Here is a 16153-nt window from a genome sequence, read left to right as displayed (position 1 = left end):
AAGTGCTGCATTATTTTTCCATTGTCACAGTTGTAGTGTGGTGTTTTCTAAGTGTGGTGCTGGGGTTCATTGGCTAGGAGTTGTGTGCAACCACAGAGTGGAGAGGAGTGGCCAGATTTCTTTGCTCAGCCCCTTCTAGGGTTGGTCATCTCGCCAGTTGACATGCCATCATCGAGCTCTTCTGGGTGAAGTGGCTCCTGGCAGCAGCAGTGGCAGGCACCCACGATGAAATGTGAATGGCAGGGATCAGCTGTACTGCCTTTTTCTAAGGGTCAAGTTCTGCATTAAGGGCATACAGGTACCTAATGGTTACTGAGTTGAAGAAGCTCACAAACTAGAAAGGAAGACACATGGGGAACACCACACAGTCCAGTCCAATATCTTTTGTGCTATTGCATAATTAATCAGAGAAGACCATGGGAGGGGAAAAAGGGCCAGGCCAACTGTTTGAGCATCTGGAGGCTGTGTTGTAGTAAGTTCAGTAGGATAAAGATGAGAACTGTATCTGTGCCCAGACAAAAAAGTTTACAAGGGATTAATAAGGCTTAAGGCTGATAGATTTTGGAATGAGCCACACAGAATTAATTTAACTTCTCTTTATGCTTACTAGTTAAACTTAAAAAAGTCCTGTGGTCTCCATGAATTTCTTTTCTCATGCAGAGAATGGGACTTACTCTTCAGACATGAGGAAACAGCTATCATAATTTGACACTTTGAATACATCCAACAATTTTTTTAAAAAAGTGCTGTTTTCAAATTACCCAATGTAGGGTGCACATATTTCTTTTATTAGTCCTCATTCTCCAGATCCAACTAATCTTTATATTTTAATAGAAAACTAGAAAAAAATTGTGGAGTAGTGAAGATGAAAGGTTAATTTGAGTTAAATACTGCACAGCCTGACTTATATCTTATCACCCATGTTTTCTTTGTATCTGTGAATTAATCTGGGACTCTTGTCTGGATAGCAGAGCAGTGAGCGGAAGCACATGCAGGTGGCCCAGGCCTGATCCCTGGAACCATCTGATTCCCTGAGCACTGCAGAAATAACATTCCATAACAGTGCCAAGAGAAGCTCCTAAACCATATGGTGTGTCTCATAAATTCAAAAATAAAAACAGAGTGATAGCACAACAGTGGGGAGTTTGCCTTGCATGCGGCTAAGCAGGGACAGACCTGGGCTCAATTCCTGGCATTCTATATGGTCCCCTGACCCTGCTGGGAGCGATTTCTGATCTCAAAGCCAGAAGTAACTCCTGAACAGCACTGGCTGGGCCAACTCCCCTGCACAAAATAAAACAAAATAATTGGTACTGTTGGTCCAACACTGGACTGTTTATCCTGCAAGTGGTCATACTTCCCTAGCTGAAGCAACAGAAGTAGAGATCAGTTTTATGTTTGTAAAGAAGATACTTCCATAACTGCTTCTTCTGGAATTGGTGGTGAATTCAGGATGAGTTCATTAAAGGGAAGGCAGAAAAGAGAGAAAAAGATTAATCTCTTCAAGGCGTGTCTCGCTGGGGCTGTGAGTTTTCTGTTGGAGTTGTGGATTGTGCTGGTTTCTTTGCTTGGCAGACACTTGGGGGCCTCCCCAGGCATCCCCTGACGGCTTGCCTCGGCTGAGGCGTGTCTCGCTGGGGCTGTGAGTTTTCTGTTGGAGTTGTGGATTGTGCTGGTTTCTTTGCTTGGCAGACACTTGGGGGCCTCCCCAGGCATCCCCTGACGGCTTGCCTCGGCTGAGGTGAGTGTTTGGGGGCCGGAGTTGCAGATCAGGCTGACTGCTGGACCCCTAGGCCCGGCAGACATTTTGGGACCTCCCCCAGCCTGCATCAACCTGGGAACTTTGACCTGATTCAGCATTAATCTCTTCAAGGCGTGTCTCGCTGGGGCTGTGAGTTTTCTGTTGGAGTTGTGGATTGTGCTGGTTTCTTTGCTTGGCAGACACTTGGGGGCCTCCCCAGGCATCCCCTGACGGCTTGCCTCGGCTGAGGTGAGTGTTTGGGGGCCGGAGCGCGGCCGCTCCGCTGCGCTTCGCGGCCGCGCACTCCACCTCGCCAATGAGTACCACCACAACACGTAGAAAAACCCACAGCGTAAGCGAGACAATGGGGAGACTACGCAGACCAACTTCAACCATAGAGAATGAAGATGGAAACTCTGATGACCCAACAACGACCAACTACCTAAGCAGTCTTTCAGAAATGGAGTTTAGAGACGAAATATGGAGGTTGCTATCAGATATCAAAGAAAGTATAAATCAGAGCACTAATAAAAATCAAGAGAATATGAAGACAGAAATCAGAAAACTCCAAACTGAAATATCAGATCAGATAACAGGTCTGAAAAACTCAATAGACGAATTGAAGAACATAATGGATGAGTTTTCCAACAGGTTAACAGCAGCTGAGGATAGAATTAGTGCTTTAGAAGATGAGATGCATAACAACTTTACACAGCAGAAGAGATTAGAAAAAAACCTCAAATCAAATGATCAGACAATGGAAAATTTACTCAAAGAATATGAGAAGATGAAAATAGAAGTCTTTGATAAGCTCAACAGAAACAACTTCAGAATCATTGGAGTTCCAGAGACCCAAGAAGAAAATCTTCAGGAAGAATCAATGGTTAAGAACATCATCACAGAGAAACTACCAGAGCTAAAGAAAACATGTGACCAAATCCTGCATGCCCGAAGAGTACCAGCTAAAAAAGACCCCAGTAGAAACACCCCAAGACACATCCTAGTCACCATGATGAAACCCACCGATAGAGATAGAATACTGCAAGCAGCAAGATCGAAAAGGGAAATTACATTCCACGGAGCATCCTTGAAATTTACAGCAGACCTGTCACCAGAAACACTCAAGGCCAGAAGGCAGTGGTGGGACGTAGTGGCAAAACTCAATGAAATAAATGCTTCGCCAAGAATATTGCACCCAGCAAAACTAAGTTTCAGGTTTGACGGATGTATACACGGCTTCACAGATAAACAACAGCTCAAAATCTTTGCAGACTCAAAACCAGCCTTAAAAGAAAAACTGAAAGATCTACTCTAAAAACAAGACAGAACAAAAAACACACCAAACTTCTACACAAAGATGGCAATAAATCCCATGACAATTATTTCTCTCAATGTCAATGGACTAAATGCACCAGTTAAGAGGCACAGAGTGGCGAAATGGATCAAAAAACTGAAGCCAACCTTCTGCTGTCTACAAGAAACACACCTGAATAGTCAGAATAAACATAGACTCAAAATCAAAGGCTGGAGGAAAATCATTCAAGCAAACAACACCCTTAAAAAAGCGGGGGTGGCCATACTAATATCAGATGACACAAACTTTATACTCAGAAAAATTGTAAGGGACAAAGATGGATATTATGTACTAATCAAGGGATTTGTACAGCAAGAAGAAATCACTCTCCTAAACATATACGCACCGAATGAGGGTCCAGCAAAGTATTTAATACAATTGTTGACAAATCTGAAGAAGGATATCAATAATAACACAATAATTGTGGGAGACCTCAACACAGGCTTGTCAACACTTGATAGGTCAACCAAATGGAAACCCAACAAAAATATACTAGACCTGCAAAAAGAAATGGATGAAAGAGGCCTAGTAGATATATATAGGGCACTCTATCCTCAGAAACCTGGATACACATTCTTTTCCAATGTACATGGATCATTCTCCAGGATAGATCATGTGCTGGCACATAAAACATACCTCCATAAAATAAAAAAGATAGACATTTTGCAGGCTGCCTTTGCTGACCACAAGGCTCTGAAGTTAGATGTGAACTGCAAAGGGACACAGAAGAAAAAATTTAACACCTGGAAGTTAAACAGCCTCATACTCAATAACCAGTGGGTCCGAGATGAAATCAAGGAGGAAATCAAAAGGTTCCTGGAAACAAATGACAATAAAGACACAAACTATCAGAACTTATGGGACACAGCAAAAGCAGTACTGAGAGGAAAATTTATAGCTTTGCAAGCACACATCAGGAAGGAAGAAGGAGCTTACCTGAGTAGCTTAATGACACAGCTAATAGAACTAGAAAGTGCTCAACAAAAGGACCCAAAAATAGGGAGACAGAAGGAAATAACAAAGCTGAGAGCAGAAATCAACGAAGTGGAAACCCAAAAAACAATCCGAAAGATCAACGAAAGCAGAAGTTGGTTCTTTGAAAAAATAAACAAGATTGATAGACCATTGGCAAAACTCACAAAGCAAAAGAAAGAGAGAAACTTGATAACGCGTATTAGAAATGAGAAGGGGGAGATCACTACAGATACTGCAGAGATTCAAAGGGTATTCAGAGAATACTTTAAGAAACTCTATGCCACTAAATATGAGAACCTGGAAGAAATGGATAAATTTCTGAACTCATATAACCTTCCACGGTTGAATAAAGAAGAGGTAGCATATCTAAACACCCCCATAACTATTGAGGAAATTAAAACTGTAATCAAAAATTTACCCAAAAACAAAAGCCCAGGCCCTGATGGATTCACGAATGAATTCTTTCAAACCTTTCAAGAGGAACTACTACCAATTCTGGCCAGGCTCTTTTATGAAATCGAAAAAACAGGAATACTTCCAAATAGCTTTTATGAAGCCAACATCACCTTAATACCAAAACCTGATAGAGATGCTGCCAAAAAAGAAAATTACAGACCAATATCCCTGATGAACACAGATGCAAAGATCCTCAACAAAATCCTGGCGAACAGGATCCAGTGCCTCATCAAGAAGATCATTCACTTTGATCAAGTAGGTTTCATCCCAGGAATGCAAGGATGGTTTAACATCCGTAAATCTATTAATATAATACACAACATAAACAACAACAAAAATAAAAATCACATGGTCATATCAATAGATGCAGAAAAAGCATTTGATAAGGTTCAACACCCATTCTTGATTAAAACTCTCAGCAAGATAGGAATAAAAGGAACCTTTCTCAATATAGTCAAAGCCATCTACCAGAAGCCAGTGGCAAATATTATCCTCAATGGAGAAAAACTAAAATCCTTTCCTCTAAATTCTGGTACAAGACAAGGCTGTCCTCTCTCACCACTCCTATTCAACATAGCACTGGAAGTACTTGCTATAGCGATTAGGCAAGAAAAAGATATCAAGGGAATTCAGATAGGAAAGGAAGAAGTCAAGCTCTCACTGTTTGCAGATGACATGATACTCTACTTAGAAAACCCTAAAGACTCTACCAAAAAGCTTCTAGAAATAATAGATTGGTATAGCAAAGTGGCAGGATACAAAATTAACACACAAAAATCAATGGCCTTTTTATACACGAATAATGATAGGGAAGAAATGGACATTAAGAGAACAATCCCATTCACATTAGTTCCACACAAACTCAAATATCTTGGAGTCAACCTGACTAAAGATGTGAAGGATCTATACAAAGAAAACTACAAAACACTGCTCCAAGAAATAAGAGAGGACACGCGGAAATGGAAACACATACCATGCTCATGGATTGGCAGGATCAACATCATTAAAATGGCAATACTTCCAAAAGCATTGTACAGATTTAACGCGATTCCTCTAAAGATACCCATGACATTTTTCAAAGAAGTGGATCAAATACTTCTGAAATTCATCTGGAACAACAAACAACCTCGAATAGCTAAAGCACTCCTTGGGAAAAGGAATATGGGAGGCATTACTTTCCCCAATTTTAAGTTGTATTACAAAGCAGCAGTTATAAAAACAGCATGGTATTGGAATAAAAACAGACCCTCAGATCAGTGGAATAGGCTTGAGTACTCAGAGAAGGTTCCTCAGACATATAACCACCTTGTTTTTGATAAAGGAGCAAAAAATCCTAAATGGAGCAGGGAAAGCCTATTCAACAAGTGGTGTTGGCACAACTGGTTAACCACTTGCAAAAAAGCGAACTCAGACCCCCAGCTAACACCATATACAAAGGTAAAATCCAAATGGATTAAAGACCTTGATATCAGAACTGAAACTATAAGGTATATAGAACAACATGTAGGTGAAACACTCCAGGACATTGAGACTAAAGGCATCTTTAAGGAGGAGACAGCACTTTCCAAGCAAGTGGAAGCAGAGATAAACAGATGGGACTATATTAAGCTGAAAAGCTTCTGCATCTCAAAGGAAATAGTGCCCAGAATACAAAGGCCACCCACTGAGTGGGAGAAATTATTCACCCAATACACATCAGATAAAGGGCTAATATCCAAAATTTACAAGGTACTGACAGAACTATACAAGAAAAAAACAACTAACCCCATCAAAAAATGGGGAGAAGAAATGAACAGACACTTTGAAAAAGAAGAAAGGCAAATGGCCAAAAGGCACATGAAAAGATGTTCAACATCACTAATCGTCAGGGAGATGCAAATCAAAACTACTATGAGGTACCACCTCACGCCACTGAGATTGGCACACATCACAAAAAAGGAAAACAAGCAGTGCTGGCGGGGATGTGGAGAGAAAGGAACTCTTTTTCACTGCTGGTGGGAATGCCGTCTAGTACAACCTTTATGGAAAGCGATATGGAGATTCCTTCACAAACTGGAAATTGAGCTTCCATACGATCCAGCTATACCACTCCTAGGAATATACCCAAGAAGCACAAAAATACAATACAAAAAACCCTTCCTTACTCCTATATTCATTGCAGCGCTATTTACAATAGCCAGACTCTGGAAACAACCAAGATGCCCTTCAACAGATGAGTGGCTGAAGAAACTGTGGTACATATACACAATGGAATACTATGCAGCCATCAGGAGAGATGAAGTCATGAAATTTTCCAATACATGGATGTACATGGAATCTATTATGCTGAGTGAAGTAAGTCAGAGGGAGAGAGAAAGACGCAGAATGGTTTCACTCATCTATGGGCTTTAAGAAAAATGAAGGACATTTTTAACAATATCTCAGAGACAAGAGAGATGAGGGCTGGTAGGTGCAGCTCAGGACATGCAGCTCATCACATAGAGTGATGAGTGCAGTTGCAGAGATGACTACACTGAAAACTATCATAAAATGTGAATGAATGAGGGAAGTAGAAAGCCTGTCTCGAGTACAGGTGTAGGGGGGTGGGGAGGAGGGAGATCTGGGAAATTGGTGGTGGGAATGTTACACCGGTGAAGGGGGGGTGCTCTTTACATGACTGTAATCATACAACTATAATCATGTTTGTAATCACGGTGTTTAAATAAAGATAAAAAAAAAAAAAAAAAAAAAAAAAAAAAAAAAAAAGAGAGAAAAAGCAAAAGCAAAGAAATGAGTGAATGTGGGGAACATGAGGTATTTCTCTTTGATTCTTTGCAGAGAAATGGGAAGCAAAGCTCTCAGTGGGTAGAGGGGACGTCTAAGAGAGGGACAGTGACTACAAGGTGAAGATCGGGCAGAACAAAGTATCCACTTCTTCATGGACTTGAACACGAGGTGTCACACTCCAGGTAGGCAACTGCGTGAGTTCAGAGTTGGAAAACTCCATTTTTTCCAAGGGTTTACATTTTTCCAGGGATGCAATGGAGAGAGAAAATGAACAAAGAAGCAGAGGGAGGATTATAGTCACAGAAGGTGGAATCCAAGTTTATAAAAAAAGAAAAGGTACATGGGGCTTTTGAAAAGTCATGAGCCCTGAATTATATGTCCCAGGGGTAAGAAACCAGAGCTGGCACTAGTCCAAGGAATGACCACAGTGAATTAGATAAATGCTTCCTCTCTTTGAGATACAATTACAGAAGTGAGCAATAAATAAATAAATAAATAAGCTGCTCCTTCCCCTGGGTGGATAAAGTCATGTGTCAGGGTATAAATAGTGTCAGTTTTAGGGCCCATTTGCCACCACCCCCTCCCACCTTGGCCAAGGTGTTTTGTGCAGTGTCCAACAAACACAGTTGTATGAGACAGTTCTGGGTCAAAGGATTATTTGTGCCAAGTATCAGAGAATTTTTTTTTGTGGTAGGGCACACCCTGTGACCCTCAGGGTTACTCCTGGCTATGTGCTCAGAAATCACTCCTGGCTTGGGGGACCATATGGGACGCCAAGGGAATCAAACCTCAATCTGTCCTAAGTTAGCGTGTGCAAGGTAGACGCCCTACCACTTGCGCCACTGCTCCGGCCCCAAGCAAAAAAATTTTAAGTCAATCGATAGTGATCTTAGTGTGAGAGGATGAAACTGAGGTTACCATCATTGGTGATGGGAAGATTCTGAGGTTTGGCAATGGGAGAGCTGATTCACACCACTGAAAGAATTGAAAAGGAGAAATTTTGGGGTACATGGGAGAGGGAAGTGGGTACACTGATGATACATTTTCTGTTGGGATTAGGTGCATAGGAGACCATAATTAATAGTATTGTAGTCACAGAATCTCAATCAACTAAATGGTTTTAAAAAAAATTTTTTTTAACAAGCACATCTTTATTGTCTAGAAATACATATATAAAAAAAAACCCAAAGCTGCTACTCTCTCATTTCCCCATCTTCTTCTTCTTCAATACCTCTAATATAAAGGACATTATTACACCTTATTAAAACTTCACCCAGATGTCCCGATAATGCTCCATCTATATATTCTTCTGTATTTGCTAGCTGCATATTCATATAGCCATCTACAGAGACCAGGTACCCTTTGTACTCCATTCCCCACTTCAGTTTCACCATTACTGGTTTTCCTGTTAATCCATTGAGGAATGGTTTAGGATTAAGGGGTAAACTCATCGCGACTCAGGGCGAATGCTGCTGGCGATTCTTCGCCCACTCAGCTGTAGTATGTCCCTCGTGACTGGACTAAGCGACAGCAGCACCAGCAGGGCCCCAAATCTCGAAGCGAGGAAGAAAACGGTTTTAAAAATTTTTAAGAAGATTATGGGGTGTGAAGTTCTGGGAAGGGTAGAAGACAAGCTATTCAGGAGGAAAGGTCCAGGTATTAGAAACACTGTCTTCTCAGATAGTGGAACCCCCAAACATTACAACTGGAGTCTATGGAGAATAGTGCTGTGAAACTGGTCTGGGCTAATGGCATTTGTGTCAAGACTGGCATTTAAGGGAGGGTTGTTTGGGTCCACATGTACTCCCAAATGGCACTAAGGATCAACCTAGAGCCTTAAACCCACACCCCAGCTCCAGGTCCAGTGACACACGATATCAAGGAAAGATCACCCACCTGTGGGCTGTGAAGGAGTTAAATTCACCAAAAGACAGCATTTGATTCAAGCACGAAGAAGGATTCCAGAAAGAAATGGAGGCTGTAGTGGATTTGCTTATCAACATGAGGTCTAGAGGGTTTGGACAAGTGAAGGAGTGAAGATTCAGGAATGGAACTGGGAATGTGACTTGGTGACAAAGCACATGCCTAAATGAGTGAGAGTTGGGTTTGACTTCTAGATATTACCAAAGGAAAAAAAAAAGAAAAGGGTGGGAGGAGAGGAGAGGAGATGAGAGAAGACAAGATAAAACAAGATAAGACAAGACAATGTAAAGGAAGGAAAGGGGAAGGGATGGAGGTGGATGGGAGGGAAGGGGAAGAAAGTTAAGGAAAAGAAAGAAATAAAAAGTAAAAGAGGGATTCTTGAAATTGTTTGGAAGTGAGAGTTAGTGTTCAAATGTTAGTGCTCAAGGGTGATTTTTTTAAAAACAATATCTTTATTTAAGCACCATTATTACAAGCATGATTGTAATTGGGCTTTAGTCATAAACAGAACGTCCCCTTCACCAGTGCAACATTCCCACCACCAATGCCCCCCTATCTCCCTCCTCCCCCACCCCTGCCTGTGGCAGGCATTCTACTTCTCTCACTCATTAACATTGTCATGATAGTTGTTAGTATAGTTATTTCTCTAACTGCACTTACCACTCTTTGTGGTGAGCTTCATATCATGAGCTGGTCCTTCAGCCCTCATCTCTATTGGCTCTGAGCATTATCACAATAATGTATTTTATTTTTCTTAAAACCCATAGATTAGTGAGACTATTCTGTGTCTATCTCTCTCCCTCTGGCTTATTTCACTCAGCATAATAGTTTCCATGTGCATCCATGTATAGAAAAATTTCATGACTTCATCTCTCCTGAGGGCTGCATAATATTCCATTGTGTATATGTACCACAGTTTCTTTAGCCATTCATCTGTTGAAGGGCATCTTGATTGTTTCCAAATTCTGAATACTGTAATTATTGCTGCAATAAATATAGATGTGAGGAAGGCATTTTTGTTTGTGTTTTTGTGTTCTTAGGAGTGTTAAAGCTGGCTCATAGGGGAGCTCACTTTCCAGTGATTTCTGGGTTTCCTGCTATAGTGGACACAATCTAGAATGAAAGGCATAATGAAATAAATTCAATGGTCTTAGGGGAGATGATGGACATAAGGCCATGAATTTCATGGGGTACAGAGACCATGGGGCACAGAGCTTTACGAAAGCCCTACCGAATTCTGCTGATGAAGTTAAGGCAGTCTGGAAAGACTACATTTCCCTTAGCTTGTGTCTGATTACCTTATTGGAAAATAAAACCTTTCAAATACTCCAATTTTGGTGTTACTTCAACTCTACATGTCTTAAGAACAACAGCAAGTCACTCTCTGAATTGAACATAGTAAGTCAGAAAGGCCCCAGAAGACCAGGCCTCCATCTGACTCAATATTGGAATCCCATCCATGAAGCCACTTGGAACTGAGAAACTCCACTTGAAAGGTCCCGTCCAATAGGCCCCCTGCAGACCCTCCTCCTCCCCACCTCCTAATGTTCTAACCCAGCCCTTCTGTAAACTCTGGAGGCCTTCCTGAGCCCACTGCAGACCGGAAGGACTAGATGTATATCAGGACAAACCAAAACACTGGTGATGAATCACCACCTTGCAAGCTGAAGAGTGATGACTGGGCACAAAACATGGCCGTTATCTAAATGGAGTGCCGGCCTGTCCCCAGGCGCTGGGCAAATGGACTTCTCTCTATTTATAAACAACCCTGAGGGATGAGCAGCTCAGTTTACGTTGGGAAGAGGCCATCATTCATTTTTATCCATCATACCTGCTTTTAGTGATATTATGCATACACCCTGCTTGGCCCAGAATCTCAACAAGCCAAGAGGTTTATGTGCTTTTAACACCAATTTTGAGGGTCTCTGTGTACATTTCATCATGCAGGGCGAGTGGGGGCCTGAAATGCAGTGTGTGAGCTGACTTCTTGCAGAGTTCATACTAAAAATAAAACTGGGTCAACTACTGTTGGCCCCAAGTGCGTGTTTTTTAACTCAATCTACAGGCGTGTGTGTGTGTGTGTGTGTGTGTGTGTGTGTGTGTGTGTGTGAAAGAGAGAGAGAAAGAGAAAGAGAGAGAGGAAAATGTCTGTCATGATGGCAGGCAGGGGAGAAGGCAGGGGTGGACAGGAGGGTTACTGAGGACATTGGTGGTGGAAAATGTGCACTGGTGAAGGGTATTGGTGAAGGGTATGACTGAAACTCAATCATGAACAACTTTGTAACTGTGAATAAAAATACCAACTGTATTATGAATTAGCTTGTCATCATGGTAGTTAAATAAAATAATTTAAAAGATTAAACTTAAAAAGATAGGAATCAGGGCCAAGAAGATAGTACAACGAGGAGGGCACTTGCCTTGCGTACATCTACCGTGGTTTTATCATCAACATCCTATATGGTTCCCCAAACACGACCTAACTTCTCACTGGTACCCAAGTTCTTCTGGGTTCAGGACTAGGAGTGATCCCTGAGTATCTCCAGATATGGCCCCAAAACAATAAAATAAAATAATAAAAAAAAAAGTTAGAAATCAGACTTTAAACAACCCAACACCTTTTGCCTGAATAGTTGTCTAGTTGGTTGACCAGAGTTTAACAATGCCAGGTCTTTTCGGGTTTCTCTCACCAAATATCCCCAGCTGTCTTGGGGCTATCTTAGAACTGAGACACATAAATGTAGGTCTGTGTTGTTGCAGCTAGTTGTGAGTCTCTCATTGAAACACAACCCTCCACCTCACCATGAGGCATGAGCTCATTCTACCCCAACTGGGAGAATGAGAAAATGGTCTGTGAATTTTGCTTTTACTCTGTCAAAATAAGGTCAGAAAAAATACACCTCTGCAAAAAGTGTTTTCTTTCAGCTTTTATTTGCACACATTCTGTATAATTATGGTCAGCAAGAGGGTATTTTCCATAGCCACATTGGCAGTATTTTCCACACAAAGATTTATGCTGTTGAGCAGTCTGCCTTTGAGCTATTTACTTGTGTGGTAGATAAAAAAACCTTCAGACCTATTGCCAGCTTGAACCCAACAGCACAGTTTCATGTGGATATCTCCTGCAATGAGGCATATTACTTTCATTTCCCAATAATCTCTTCTTGAGGTAAAATGATTCAATATGGTGTACCATGTTTATACCACCGATTCTATGGTGGACCTACCACTTAATTACTAGTGTTCCCATTTTTAAATTGTTCTTCCTAATTTTCCTACCTTCCTGTTTTTCAAAAATGTTCTTATCTCTCTTTATTCCTCCTGGATCCATCACATTCTATTTTTTCATTGATTCCACATAGACCAAGTCAGACCCACTTTCTTCTTTGGTTTCTCATGCTGTGTTGCCCAAAACAATCTATAGTGCTTATCTCCTCCATTCAGCTTCTCTGAATCCTGCTTACTACTCAATACAATTTGGGGTCCCTTCTTAGTGAAATCCTCACTGACCATAGCCATTTCAATACACCTTATTCTTATATGTATTGGTCACTAGCTGCTTTTTTTTTATAACTTTATCAATAGTGTCACATCATGATTCACTAGACAAATTCACCCCAATATTGACAGTGATTTGTGCATATGATACATCAAATTATTACATACAAATGTGAAATTACAATACTATTACAATACACAGTATTACTAATATTACAATACTATGTAAAACATTTATTTAGAAATTCTGTGTTAAGCATTTGCCTTATGTTCAGTTCTATACAGAATGTTTCACTTTATAAGATGTATGGAGATTTATGGGTAACTAGACTTACTTCTATCTTTGAGGAATTTGCAAAGACCTTTGGAGGGGAAAGTCACATAAGAAACAATAATAGGGCCGTGTGACAGCACAGCAGTAATGTGTTTGCCTTGCACATGGCCAACACAGGATGGACACTGGTTCGAATCCCAGCATCCCATCCCAGAGCCTGCCAGGAGTGACTTCTGAGCACAGAGCCAGGAGTAATACTTGAGCATCTTCAGGTGTGACGCCCCCCTCCAGATAAAGAAACAATAATAGAACTAAGGTGCATGATTCTTCAAAACAATATGAAGTTGACAAGAAAGGGAGACTGAGACAATATCCTCATCACAGTGACATAGGGGTTGGGAGGTATTTCCAACTGAGAACAAAGTCAATTTTCTATTATTCATTGAGTAAAGTGAGGAAGGGCTGGATAAATGTGTGAAAGTATGGCTCAAGAAACTGACAAGTGGTTCAAAAGTCATCTATCCATTCACCCATTTAAGAAACTAAAAAATAAAAAAGGAAGAAACACTTAGTGAATATCTATTATATGCCAATCATAAAGGATAAATGTAGTCTAGTCTAGTGGCATGGAAATTTCATCAGAAGGCAACCACCAGTGACTTTAAAAGTTCAAAGAGAGGGCCGGGAAGGTGGCGCTAGAGGTAAGGTGTCTGCCTTGCAAGCACTAGCGTAGGACAGACCACGGTTCGATTGCCCGGCATCTCATATGGTCCCCCCCAAGCCAGGGGCGATTTCTGAGCACATAGCCAGGAGTAACCCCTGAGCGTCAAATGGGTGTGGCCCTGAAAATAAAACAAAAAACAAAGAAAAGTTCAAAGAGAAATAATAAGAGCTACCATTGTTTAAGTATTCATAACACATAAGTGATTTTCTAACATTATTGCCACAGTTCTCTCTCTCTTTCTCTCTCTCTCTGGGGTGCTACAGCAAAATCACAGGGGCTCTATGAGCTATTTTACATGTCAAATGAAACATAATGATACTCAACATCTGCTATGCACTGTACAAGTCACTAGCTTGAGGTGGGTCACAGTTTTAACATGAGATCACACTGCATTCCTTCCAATGACTTCACATCCCATAGGCTGGTCTTTGGTTGTGGCTGCCATAGTTAAACCAGAACCATATGAAAATCAATAAAGAACAAAGAAGAGGGTAGCAGGATACAATCAGATCACAAAGTCGAAGAAGTTGTACAGTGCCCAAGAGATACATATATCTTATTAATAACTCTTGCTACTGAAGAACAAGTAAGTCTATTTCTTTTTTTTTTTTCAGTTAATATATGTGAGTTATATATTTGCATTGCAAAGATGTGGAGCCCTAACTCCTTAAACAAAATACTTAAAAAACAAAACATTTGTTTCTTTTTTTATAGATTTATTTAAAGAAAATGTATCACATAATTAACATAACTGATCATAATACATTTGTTTCAAGATGACCAAAAGCAAAGTTATTTAAAAAAATTTAAAAAACTAGAAAAATGAAGAGTAAAGAAAGAACAAAAATTTTAGTAACAAGTATATTTGTGAAAATTATTGTATCACTGATGAGCTCATTAAAGCAATAGCAGAAGGTTTAGTAAACTATTCTTTTTTTTTTAAAGAATAAGAGTTAAAGAAATACAGTAAAAAAAGAAGTGAGAGTGGCAATTGTTTGCATAGGCCCAGAAAAATATGGGGAAAATAGAAAGGAAAAGCTTGGCCTAAATACAAGGAGACCTTACCCCTGAAGTATTCTGGCATAAGATCAACTCTGGGCTCCAGGCAAACTAGGTTGTCCAACCCTTGAGTCATTCTCTGTGGTCCCAGTAAAAGTTTTTCATACAGAAGCTGTTGTTGATGTCAGGTTTCTATAGTTAGAGATCCTGGTTTCTGTGCATATCCTACATTGAAGTCGGGATGTTGTGGAGCATCCTCTGGTTTCACTTCACCATTAAAGGGCAATGCAGAGAGCCCTACCCAGAAAACAGGTTATTGCTGTTGCTAAGTTATCTATATAATAATAAAACCCTCTTTGGAGTAAGTCAATGCCAGGACAATGGTAGGGTCTTCCCTGGTAGAGGTTTGCTTCCTGGTGATGTTATAGACAACTGTGGTTGTTTCTGTAGATAGTATCCATGGTTCAGGAGTGAATGGACAATGCTCATTCTTCTGAGGCCTAAGCCAAGTCATTATGACAATGTTTAGGGTGTAAGGCCCCACTGCATTACAAAATTTATGTGTTCCTATTTCTATTAGATAAAAACTTCTTTGCATATATAGTATTTTCCCATTTTAATGTGCCTATGCAAAAAAGGAACAATGCCACAAGGAATTATTGGTGCATATGGGGGCCAAGGGAACAAGTCCAACAATCCTCATAACTTGGTTCTAACATGAACTCTAAACAGAGAGACTTTTCTACCAGAATTCCTTATTAACAGATCACAAAAACAAACAAGCAATGGGAGAAATTGTCACTATATAAGAGGATATGAAAAAATGTTTCTCATCACTGATCATCAGGGAGTTGCAAATCAAAACAACTATGAGTTACCATCTCACACCACAGAGATTGGCACACATCACAAAGAATGAGAACAATCAGTGTGGCGGGGATGTGAAGAGAAAGGAACTCTTATCCACTGCTGGTGGGAATGCCATCTAGTCCAACCTCTATGGAAAGCGGTATGGAGATTCCTCCAAAAACTGAAAATTGAGCTCCCATTCGACCCAGCTATTCCACTCCTAGGGATATACCCTAGGAACACAAGAATATAATACAAAAACCCCTTTCTCACACCTATATTTATTGCAACACTATTCACAATAGCCAGGCTCTGGAAATAACCAAGATGCCCTTCAACAGACGAATGGCTAAAGAAACTGTGGTACATATATACAATGGAATATTATACAGCCGTCAGGAGAGATGAAATCATAAAATTTTCCTATACATGAATGTACGTGGAGTCTTGTGACCCCCGATGGGGGACCCCCGACCCGTGGGGGTGTGGGAATGAAGGTCGCTAATAATTTGTGGGTTCTCTCTAACAGAGCCGACCTGTGAAGTAAACTTGAGAGGTTAGTAAGAAGAGGGCTTAAGACAACTCACGCTGTTCAAA

The 16153-nt window shown here is 40.6% G+C and overlaps 1 protein-coding gene across 1 annotated transcript; it reads right to left on the bottom strand.

The window, feature by feature from the left end:
• Window positions 1-8422: 8422 nt before the first annotated feature.
• Window positions 8423-8861, bottom strand: LOC126023959 (small nuclear ribonucleoprotein F-like). Its single transcript, XM_049784385.1, has one exon. The coding sequence runs from the start codon at window positions 8741-8743 to the stop codon at window positions 8486-8488; it is 258 nt and encodes an 85-aa protein (XP_049640342.1). The 5' UTR covers window positions 8744-8861; the 3' UTR covers window positions 8423-8485.
• Between the last annotated feature and the right edge of the window lie 7292 nt (window positions 8862-16153).

The sequence above is a fragment of the Suncus etruscus genome, chromosome 12, assembly GCF_024139225.1.
Source record: "Suncus etruscus isolate mSunEtr1 chromosome 12, mSunEtr1.pri.cur, whole genome shotgun sequence".
In the NCBI taxonomy this organism is placed as follows: Eukaryota; Metazoa; Chordata; class Mammalia; order Eulipotyphla; family Soricidae; genus Suncus; species Suncus etruscus.
This window is presented reverse-complemented; position numbering and strand designations above follow the sequence as displayed.

Bases quoted from the DNA above. Each gene is read 5' to 3' on its own strand.
- LOC126023959 (XM_049784385.1), bottom strand. From the start codon at position 8,743: ATGAGTTTACCCCTTAATCCTAAACCATTCCTCAATGGATTAACAGGA.